Genomic DNA, 11932 nt, shown 5'->3' on the forward strand with positions numbered 1-11932 from the left:
CCAGTGTCTAAGGCAGTGGTTCTCAACCTTCCTAATGCCGCGACCCTTTAATACAGTTCCTCATGTTGTGGTGACCCCCAATTTCATTGTTACAAATTGAACATAATTAAAGCATAGTGATTAATCACAAAAACAATATGTAATTATATATGTGTTTTCCGATGGTCTTAGGCAACCCCTGTGAAAGGGTCGTTCGACCCCCAAAGGGGTCGCGACCCACAGGTTGAGAACTGCTGGTCTAAGGACTGTCACATCCGACAGCTGCTGGTGGCAGAATGTTATTAAAAGTCAAAAAAAATTATACCTAAACCTTGTGCATGATAAATTAATCAACCCATTTTAAAAAGTCCACGTGTCATTTATGGTTTCACTATGATGACCTTCAAAGTTGTTCGGTGGACAGAAACAAAACTTGATGAATTTTCTGATGAGTAACTCGTGTATCAGGCATTTGCCTTGGGATGCAAGCCAAGCTGGACCTATGCGCTATGATCTGCTCCCAGAAGTGGACATGAGGCTGAGTGCCCAGTTCCCTCTTGCCCACCAGGAGCAGTTGTTACAGGGTCATAGTTCTGCCCCTTCCACTGGGCCCAGGGTAAACCCATGACTCTACATGAGGTTTAAGGGGGGGCCTTTCCTCCACAGCAATTCAGCTCCTCCTGAAAAGTGCTCCCCGTGAATAATAAACACACTCCATGAGCGACCTCCCTCTTAAAATTTTCTCTGTACGTCAAGCATGCCAAACTCAAAGGCTAACTCGGGCCAAATAAACAAGGTTTAAGTTTATGTGGGCCGCAAGAAAACAAAAGCTTCAATTTTCATAGAAACATAAGTTTATTTCCATAGAGACATGCTGAATACAAAGGGCTGAAATAAATGAGTAATCGTTAACATAAAATAATAGAACATTTTAATAAAAATTAATATTTTGTCTTGAACATTAACTTACCAGACACTGAATAACTGCACAAACTAATAAGCATAATGCAAATAAACGTATTTTTCTTGTTCTCCGAAAGAGAAATATTTCCTGTTGCACACACCAAGTAAGTCAGTTCAAGACTAATGACGTGGCAATCGGCTGCTAAAATATTCGCTGATGGTGTAAGTGGAGAGAAATGGTGCGCCTGTGCGTAAGGCACGTAAGGGAAATGAATGCAACGCGATTACAATCAGTCATTATCGAAGGTTGTAGTTTGTTATTAATAATTATGTATAACAGGATATTGTAAAAATTAAGTTGCAAAACTTTTATTAAAATGTTTCTTACATACCGTTATATTGTCTGGGCTGCAAAAATATTCACTGTGGGCCACATGTAGCCCGCGGGCCGCGAGTTTGACATGCTTGCTCTACATTGTACAATATTGTTTAACCTTGGCTTTTCAAAAAGAAAAGCACTACTCACAACTTTGAAAATAAATATTGTTTTTTAAAATCGATGCAAACGTGTTGCATTTTTTTTTTTTTCAGTTTCATCCTTTCCCAGGTGTACGCTCATTCCGGGCTCAGACCAAATGGCACAGAACTTGGAGGCCAAAAGATGCGAGTGAGCTTTTCTCCCTTGTACAACTAGTTTCAGACCGACCCACCGGCTCCAATACCTCTGCTGACCACAGTTTCCGTGTAGTTAAGGGTAGCAGAATGTTACCACAAAATAAGACCTTAGGAGTTTAGGACATGCCACCCCCAAATACGCTACTAGTACTTCAGTATATGGATTAGTTTGAACTGCAGGCACTTGAAAAACAGCAAATGCAGGGAGAGGCTTTCTCTGAACTCTCCTCATCTGCCTAAAGACAGATCCTCCAAAAGGAACTCAACTGTCATCGGTCCCCTGCAAAGCAGTCTCATCAACCAGGGAAGACAAACTCCAATCACAGGAGAGGAGACCCGAGTAGACACCACACCGGGACCAGCTTTGTCACAAATTGTCATACCTCCGCCTATTCTTCTAAGTACCCTCCTCTTTCCTAAAAAATAATTTACTGTCCCCCGAAGACCTACATTCCCCCCCCCGCCCCCTTTCCCTATTAGGATGGTATTTAGGCCTGACTTCTAAGCCACCTCTTGGAGTAGCTCATCTTTCTGTGGGTCTCTCCCAAGTATACAGGTCTTCATGTCAATAAACTTCTGTTTTTCTCCTGTTAATCTGACTTTTATGGCAGGCATTTCAATCAAGAACGCAGAAGGGGAGAGGGAAAATTATGTTTCCTCCCCTATAATGGGCAGTTTTCTAATTCTGTAGTTCCAAGATCAAATATTTCTATGCAATGAGAAGAAAATAAAAACAAGAGAGGCCGAAAGAAGGAAAGATGACCTGGCATACCCAGGGTACCAGGACACCAAAGGTAACCAAGAAGGTGGTACAGAGGATGCTCCTGCCAGAACTTCCCCTCTCAACCTCCCTTCACCCCCTGCCCTGCCCCCTTCCTCCCTCTCTACCTTGGAACCATGAGAGCAGATTTTCACTTCCAATGGCAGCTGTGGCAAGTGACCAAACAGAGTGACTTCTGCAGTGGGCTCAGTCCTAACATGTGGCCGGGCCCGATGACCACACTCAGTGTCACCCGTGGGCCTTGCCCCAGTGCCTTTTCACAGCCACTGGCCCAGCCGCCGCACAGCCATGGGCTTTGGGTGCAGCTCCAGTGCATTCATGAGCATTTGGTTTTAAAAGAGATTCCCTACAGCTTGCAGGTCTGCTGGCCAAGCCTGAGGTCTGGAGCTGCTTCCTCCAGGATGTCGAAGGCGGGGAGCACCTGCTCCTGTTAAATGCTTCTTTACTGGCTGAGCGACCACTTCATGGCCCAAGAACTATTCCTGCCACGTGGAGCTGAAAAGAATCAGGGCCTCTGACTTTTTGCACAGGTGCCTTGAGCCTAGAAAGTTTATAAACAATTATCAATCTCCTTAAGCCAATTGTTCCCCCGTGAGATGGCAAAACAATCCCAAATCTGCGAGAAAGCCCTGAGAGGTTAATGATTTCCCCCCAGCAAGGGGGACAAGTCCCATGGGAGCCCAGCAGGAATTTCAGCTTATTCTCTACATTCCTGTTCCAATTTCCATTTAAATCACACGCTCTCTCTAAGCCTCTGTTTCTTCCTCAGTAAAATGGGAATGATAATTCCTACGTGACAGTTATTGTGAAGACACAGTGCACAGATTATGTAAAGCCTCTAAAACAGCTTGGCAATGTTAATGCCGAGCTGTAATTATTGTCACCGTTATTATCACACCCATCAAACTGCATCATCTCCTTCACTCTGGGGATTCACCTTTGAGGTTATATCTTGTCTTTTTTGTAAGAAAGTTATTTGCATGCAACTGAAGGAGTGCCTTCGCCCAGCGGTCGCCAACCTTTCAGACCTCACGGACCACCAGTTGGCGACCCCTGCCTTAGTCAATACAAAATGAGAAGCAATTCTAGCAATGCATATCCTGGCTTTAAAAGCAATACCACATTAGACAGTAACCCACTCCTAGTTAATACTCATCCAAGATTGTAGCTCTTGTCAAAATATACTTTCGGTTCTCTTTGTGTGTGTGTTTGTGTCTAACTTTTGAACACCTCTGTGTAAAATGCCATACTCAATGTTGAAGAGGACATACATCAATGTTAGAAAAACCTAACTTAATTCAATCCATTTATGAACCCACAGTCAACATATCATCCATGTACTAGTCTGTCATGTGCAAGTGACAGAATCCCTATTGAGATGGGCTTAAGAATAATTCGTTAGCTTGTGTACCCCATGGAGTGACAGCAGTTTGCAGAAGGAGAGAGGATGCCACCTAGAAAGGAGATGTCAGTGCAGGTGATATCCCCAACTGATACCATCATCAGCATCACGTTCATATAAACCACACGAGGAGCTCAATGAAAAGAGCACACAAACAAAATATTCTTTTTAAAGTTGATAAAATGATGACATTTGAATCTTCAGAAAATTAAATCAAAGCTGACAAAACATTCAGACCACGTGGTCTTCCATGGGGCAGCACGCCAGTGCTTCCACTCAGCCTGATTCTAGAAGCCTAGCACCTTTGAACATCAGAGAGGTGGGGAGAGCAAAGACGCGCTCCTTCTACCTGCGCCACAATCTCAGGAGGTGCGTGTGGGGCGTGGTGCCTGCAGGCACAGCTCCCGGACAGCTGCTGCCCCTCTGCCACTAATGGGGCCACAGATTAGGCATGTTTTCCCTGTCAGCTCTGTGAGGAACAGCGGTTGAGTCTGCCCTGCTCACAATTTATTGAGTGCCTACTATGTGCCAGTGGGGCCAGAGAAGTGAATGAAGTAAAGCCCTCCTTCTCACGGAGCGTGCATTCCAGTGCACACAAACAGGAAAAATATACAGCAGACAGGAGAAGAGCTAAGAAGAAAGTGGAGCCCGGCCGGTGTGAATCGGTGGTTGAGCACTGACCTATGAACCAGGAGGTCACAGTTCGGCGATTCCCCATCAGGGCACATGCCCGGGTTGCGGTCTTGATCCCCAGTGTGGGGTGTGCAGGAGGCAACCAGTCAATGGACTCTCTCTCATCATTGATGTTTCTATCTCTCTTTCCCTCTCCCTTCCTCTCTGAAATCAATAATGTATATACTTAAAGAAGAAAAAAAGAAAGAAAGTGGAAAGGCAGGAATGGAATCCTTAGGTAGGTGCTGGAGAAAGCCTCGCCTTCCCTGGAGATCTGGGAACTCTGGGGCACAGTGGTCCCAGGGGCAGAGGACACAGCAAGCACTGATGTCTGGGGACAGGAGTCCCCATGGCCTGGTTGAGGAGGCCCTGGTGGGGGTGAGGTCAGAGGAAAGGGGCCATGGAAAAGATTAAGACTTTAAGCTAAATAAAATTAAAAGCCATTGGAGAGTTTTAAACAGATAGTTTTTGTTTTTAGGGTTCCAAACATTAATGAAACAGAACAGGACATGCTACCCCAAAATATGCCACTTTGGCATAAGAATTATTTTGAGCTGAGGCATTTAAGTTTTCCATTTTCTGCCTAAATGCAGCCTCCCAAAAGAACTCAATTGTCATATATGTCTCTTCAGAGAGCAACTCTAATCTCTTCTAGGAAACAGAAGAAAGTCACAAAACTATCATATCTACCACTTATTCTCCTAAAGGCCCATTTATCTTTCAAAAAAGTAATGTGTTGTCCCAGAAATGTCCCTTCGCCCTTCCTCATCGCCTATTAGGATGGTATTTAAACCCCCAAATCTAACCACCTCCTTGAGTCACATTTCTTTGGGAACTCCTATACCTAAAAAGGTAACTAAATCTGTTCTTCACCCTGGCTGGTGTGTTCAGTGGTTAGAGCATTGGCCCGCCCACCGAAGGGTTGAGGGTTCAATTCCCAGTCAAGGGCATGTACCTGGGGTTCAGTTCACTCCTTGCCTCTGGTCAGGGCCATGCAGGAGGCAACCTCTCTCTCTCTCCCCCGCTTTCTCCCTCCTTCCCTCCCTCCCTCTCTCTCTGAAAAACATGGGAAAAAATATCCTCATGTGAGAATTAACAACAAAAAACCCAGTTTTCCTTCTTTTGCTAATCTGTCTTCTGTCAATTTAATTTGCAGGCCCCAGGTGAAAAATTAAACAGGATAGAGGAAACGTGTTTTGTTCCCTGACATTATCTTCTCTTTAGATGCCGTCTCTGCTGCTGCTGGCCCGTTCATATTTAGGCTAAATGTATGAAAACAGATTTGTTCTCAGAATTTGTAAGATGATAATGTTTAAGTATATAAACTCCCACCAAAAAACAATTATATAATATCTTAATTTCTCAAGAAATGTTTTGCGCTGTAACCAGTTTGGCTCAGTGGATAGAGCGTCGGCCTGCGGACTCAAGGGTCCCAGGTTTGATTCCGGTCAAGGGCATGTACCTTGGTTGCGGACACATCCCCAATGGGGAGTGTGCAGGAGGCAGCTGATCGATGTTTCTCTCTCATCGATGTTTCTAGCTTTCTGTCCCTCTCCCTTCCTCTCTGTAAAAGACCCATAAAATATATTTTTTTTAAAAAAGAAATGTTTTGCAAATAATATATTGTGTATATAGTTTGTTTTTTAATTTCAAGTTTATTAAGAAGCCTTGCTACTCACAATCTCTGTCATTCCTTCTCAACTAATCTTATAGATGGAAACTGTTCTCCAAGGGGCCTTCACAGGTTCTCACCTGGGAGCTGTTGGATTTCGCCCTCTCAGGATGTCTCTTTCCTCAAAGGTAAGGGAACCAGGCCCTCTGTGGTTACAGCCCTGGGAAATGCAGAGATGAATAGACCAAGGCCAATGGGCCAATGGTGTGGTCTAGGGTGGACTTTTTTTCTCCTCAATGAATAGCCCTGGCTAGGATGTTCTTCAGTCCCGCGTTGTCACCACATCATCACTGTCACATTGCACAACAGAAACAATCCTTGTAATAATGCTTACACTTTCTTTTTTTTAAAAAAAAAAAATGCTGAAACCCTTTTCCAAAGACACACTGCGTTGTTCCATCTGGGTAACAAGGTGGGTGGAAACTCCGAGAAGTCACAGACTTGACTGAGATACCTAGCAGGTCAGCTGCTGACTCAGAAGGGGATTCGGTGAGCCTGGTGCCCATCAATCACAGACATTCTGCATGGGTCTCAGTTAGGGTCTTAGCATCTGTAACTTTGTCAAGTAAAACTGCATACTCACTTGGTCATAGTCCTTACACTGTTTATTTGTCTGCTGGGCCCTTTGATGTCTTAATTATATCTGACTTGCCTAGATTTAAAGTTCAGTGGCCAGAAGAATCCAGAAAGCAACACAAATAACAGAAAAGCAAAGTGTCCTGGGAAAAGGGCTTCCTTAATCAACTCATTAATGAATGATTCCCCAGAGCATGGAGGGGACCAAGAAATAGGATCTTTCTCCACCCCGACCCCACCTCCACCTCTTTGCTATAAAAACCTATTTCTTAATACTTTAATTAAGTTTCTAACATCATCCTGGGTGAAGGCTTTGTATTCATGCAGCCTTGCAGAAAATAGCCCAGAATCCCACAAGGACAGCAGTCACCCACCCAAGCGCGCACCCCCCACCCCTGCCATTAAATGGCAATGTGATTAGCCTGGCCAGTGTGGCTCAGTGATTGAACATGCATCCAGGAACCAAGAGGTCATGGTTCAATTCCAGGTCAGGGCACATGTCTGGATTCCAGGTTCAACCCCCAGTAAGGGGTGTGCAAGAGGCAGCAGATTGATGTTTCTCCCTCGTCGATGTTTCTATTTCTCTATCCCTCCTTTCCTCTCTCTCTAAAATCAATAAAAACATATTTTTTAAAAAGACTTTTCACACTCATCTGAATATTTTTTTAAGCCCATATTGTGTGCCAGCCTCTGGCTAAACTAAGTATTAAAGATACTGTTGAGAAGAAATGAACAAAAGACATGGTCCCCTTAAATTTAATGGACGAGAATCACATTAATCTGTAATCACACAAAGTAAATGTAAAGTTGCATCTTCTAAAGCTATGGGATGTGACTTAGTCAAGGAAAGCTTCCCGGAGGAAGTGACCCCTGAGCTGACATATGGAAGACTGGGGACCTTCAGGAGAGGAGAGAAGGGAACACTCTCCTCAGGAGGAAGTCCCTCTGTAAAGGTGCTGTGACAGGCAGAGCATGCGTGGTAAAGGGCCCGGGAAGGCCAGCGGGGGGAGCACAGGGCACAGGAAGCATGGGCCGAAGGCAAGGTGAGGCTGCAGAGGGAAGGGGCATGCAGGCATGCAGGAATTATAAGGGAAGGAATCAGAGCCAGAAAAGGTAGCCGAGTTCAGGTGATATTAAAGCAATTCAGGTGAGAAAAAACGAGAGCCAAAACTAGAGTGGCAGGACAGAGAGGAAGAGAAATGGGAGAACTCCAGAAATGGGAGGTAAAACCAGTGGGAGCCCTGGCCTGTGTTGCTCAGTAGTAGAGCATTGGCCTGGGCACCCAAGGGTTGCAGGTTCGTTCCCCACCCTAATCAGGGTGCAAGCAGGCAGTATCCAACATCTCTTTCACATCAATGTTTCTCTCTCTCTCCCCCTCCCTTCCACTCTTTCTAAAACACACACACACACACACACACACACACACACTGAAAATTAATGATGGATTGAGCATGGATAATGAGGAAGAGGGAGATGTCAGGGTATCATTTTTAAAGAAACATTTTGTACTTCAATGATATTCACTTAAAATAGCTAAATATATATATGACAGGCATCTGGTTTCATAACTAATGCCCCAAAAGCAAGTTGTATCAGGCTCTTTCTGTGTGCCGTAGTGAAGTTCTCAGACCCGGAATCTCTGAAGTGCTCCAACAGGTTTTGACAGTTTATGGAGCGACCATTACCCTACAATGTCTTGCTTCTCTTTGGCATAATTATATCAGGCCTCGTGGTTCTTTAATGCTCTGTTTAAGTAACTGGCCCAAAGTGACGATGGAGTCATGATTTACTGTTAAAGACAGAAGCACATAGAAATTGAGCCATTGTGGCTTAGGGAATCAGGGCGTTGCTATTTCTAGGCTCTAGGAGTTAATTTCATATCAGTTTACAGAGAAGTGAGACAACATTCAAACAAAAATGTATTAGAGTGCTCAGGACTCACTGCTGAAGGAGAAAGGTGCGGTGCATGAACCACTTCACAGAAATATTTTTATGCTTTAAGGCATTTAAAGGTACTTCAGGTATTTAAAGTCCGAATGCAGAAATCAACCCCATAGCATGCCAAGGAATAAAAATTCCCCCAAGTTTAACCAACACCATAAAGTGCATTCTTTTTTGTTTCACTCAACACATATTTAGTAAATGAACTACCTTGGGAAAGCTACTTAATATTTTGGGTCTTGGTTTCCACATTAGTAAAAAGGGGATAATTATAGTACCTGTTGTATAGGGTTGTTGTAAAGATCGAGTGAGTTAATTCATGTCAAGTACTTACACTGGCTCTGGTGCCTGGCTGCCTCTTAAGCACCATCCTGGTCTGCTCAACCCGAACTAACTATAATCTCACCACATTTAGCCTTCTTTTCTCTTCCTCAGAGCCTTCCCATATGCATTTTCCCTCGTGAAAATACTCTTTCTGGCTGGCTTATATCCATCCTTCATGTGTTGTCAGGGTAAGAACAGTGGGAAAAGATATAAAAGCCAAAGCCGACCACACACACACACACACACTTTCAGTGCTATTAGGGTTGAGGCAGTGTCTGCATGAAATCAGTGTCCCAACAGATGCATGAGACACTCATCCAGGAAATAACCACACTATTTTCCTCTGTATTTACCTGACCTTTTTCAGAATATCTCACCCTATTGTGGTCCATGACATTTGGGGGTTGTTTTTTTCAGGCAATTGTGAATATATTAGGGAGGTTCCAAAAAAGTGTTAACCATAAATTATTAAGAGCATGAAAAAACCAGTCTTGTAACAAACGTTGTAATGATTAGAAGAAAGACAAGACTAACATATGACTGTGTGCCTGCCTTTAGAATTACAAGTCGATTCCATTTTAGGGAACGCACTGTGTGTGGAAGCCAGAAGGAGTCAACTTCCTTACACAACAAGACAAACCATTTTTATAACAATATAGTATGCTGACAACTGGACTATCGGTATATAAAACATCTGGACTGTCTTCCCTAAGATTTAGAACCTGGAAGCTCTGAGTTAGAATCATGGCCCAACCACTAACGAGCTGGGTGACTCTGGGCAAGTACTTTATCTCTCAAAGTCTCCGTTTTTTTTTTTTTCTGCCCAATGGGAATAATATCTACTCCATAGGGTTTTGTAAAACTTATATGAGATAAACATTTTTTTTTTTTGGTCTTTAGTAATAATTTAATGAAAGCTGGCTCTGTTGTCTACTCCCCTCAAAGTTGGTCAAATCAGTATTGTTAAAAACAAGACACCAGGCCCCAAATGGAGCTGGCTGCTTAGGCTAAGTCCCACATCACCAAATCAAGACTTAATTACAGTTTTGGCTCTTCCAGAATTGGAATCTTAAACCAGTCAATCAGGGATTGCCTGGCCAGCCCTAGTTAGGTCATCTGATTGATACACCCCTGTTATCCCCTGAAGCAGGGGTGGGGAACGTCCAGCCCCGAGGGCCATATAAGGCCTCAAAAGCATTTGGTCTGGCCCTGCCTAGGCATTAGGGGTGAGTTTATTAAATATTTGACCAAATATAGCAGGCTAATTTTAAGTTGATAATTTTTTTTGGCAAACTTTTACAATTTTGTTAACACAAATACAATGTGTACACAATCTGTCTATTCATTTTCTTCGCTGCGTAGCCTGGCATGAGGATTGGTGACTCTGATGGCCAGCTAGGCTGCTCTTTCCACAATGGCTTTGCGGTTCTTTGAGGAGACGTTGGGAGCAATCTCGGCACAGTAAGACTTGTTGCGCAGCCGCAGCACTGCAAGCTCCTTGATGTTATGGACCAGAAACTTCCAAAAGGCACTGGGCAGCATGTGCTTTGTTTTCTTGTTGCTCCCACAACCAATGTTGGGCATCAAGATCTGGCCCTTGAATCTTCTCCACACCCTATAGTCAATCCCTCTGGATTTCCGCCAGTTCTGCTTAATTTTGACATATCCGTCTGACTGGTGCCGGATGAACTTCTTGGTCCTCTTTTTGACAATCTTGGGTTTCATGAGGGGTCTGAGGGCAGCCATGGTGCCGAGTAGGAGGTGGCTGCCACATCCGAGGGCAGCACCGAGGAAGAGCAAGTTGATAATTTGGAATGGCCCTCGAATGATGTTATAAATATCCAAATGGCCCTTGGCAGAAAAAAGGGTTCCCCACCCCTATAAGTGACCTTGCAACAAACAAACCACTGTTTCACCTGCTATAACTTCCTTGTTCCTGCTCCCTCTCCCTATAAGTCTCATTTGGCACAGTCCTCAGAGCGCATTCTGTCTGCTAGATTGGATGCTGTTTAATTCATGAATCACTGAATAAAGCCAATAAGAACTTTAAAATTTACAATTGAATTTTGTTTTTTAACAGTACTAAGAAATGGCGATTAAGAAATACATCTTATTTCTGCATAAACTATATATGAGAATCATTGAGTGCAAAGGGTTGCTATATCCTCAATAAAGTTAATCTGCAAATGACACATTTGGAAAAAAAAGATGGAGTTCATTCCAGAACAATCATTTTAAACAGAAACAAAAGGCATTATTGGTGAGTAAGCAGTAGGCGATGGGATCAGTACAAATGTTTAAGCAGTCAGCAATTCGGCTAATTCACCCAGGTGACTGATGGGGAGAAGGAAGGTTGAAGAGTTAAATTTAGATAAAGAAATAGACTTCCTTAGAGAAAACTTGAACATACAATTGCACCACACATTTTTGAGTGAAAGACAGAACAGAAAAGATGTATGCCTCCTTTGTCCTTATCTCTTAAGGAAAGCTGAGCAAAGGGTACATTCTTGAGGGATAGAGTAAGTGGCGGTGAACCATGTGTTTTCCAATATGACCTGGACGATGTGTCAGCATCTGCAGTGCTCCAAACCCTGGGAGGATCCATAAAGCTGATGCATCAGAATCACAACCAATGACAAAGTTGACTTATTTCTTTGACATCAATAGCATTGTTCATCCAGAGCTCATTCCTGAGGTCAACTCACTTGATAGGCCTCAGCATTGCAAAAAGAGGGAATTCCAGGTCAAGGCTGCAATTCAAACTGTGCCTCTGTTAAGTAGTTTTGATTCTTAAAAAGCAACTGTCGGGGAGGGGCGAAAAAAAAAAAAAAAAAAGCAACTGTCAAACCCTCCTTGAACAAACTTCAGTTAGGCTCCTCTGAATCTCTTCTCAGCTAGGCCTCAACCTTTGGACTTCCATGTCCATCTTTGCATTGCCTACTTTTAGCAGAATTCCTGCTAAGTCAGTTTAGCAAGAGTCCCCATTCTCAATATCTGATCACCCTTG

General features: G+C 43.5%; 1 protein-coding gene across 1 annotated transcript; it reads right to left on the bottom strand.

Moving 5' to 3' along the window:
- Positions 1-10276: 10276 nt before the first annotated feature.
- Positions 10277-10671, bottom strand: LOC139005905 (large ribosomal subunit protein eL32-like). Its single transcript, XM_070408177.1, has one exon. The coding sequence runs from the start codon at positions 10669-10671 to the stop codon at positions 10321-10323; it is 351 nt and encodes a 116-aa protein (XP_070264278.1). The 3' UTR covers positions 10277-10320.
- Between the last annotated feature and the right edge of the window lie 1261 nt (positions 10672-11932).

This window comes from Myotis yumanensis, unplaced genomic scaffold (genome assembly GCF_028538775.1).
Source record: "Myotis yumanensis isolate MYYU_CA2020_CCGP unplaced genomic scaffold, mMyoYum1.0.hap1 SCAF_1, whole genome shotgun sequence".
Taxonomy (NCBI): domain Eukaryota; kingdom Metazoa; phylum Chordata; class Mammalia; order Chiroptera; family Vespertilionidae; genus Myotis; species Myotis yumanensis.

Bases quoted from the DNA above. Each gene is read 5' to 3' on its own strand.
- LOC139005905 (XM_070408177.1), bottom strand. From the start codon at position 10,671: ATGGCTGCCCTCAGACCCCTCATGAAACCCAAGATTGTCAAAAAGAGG.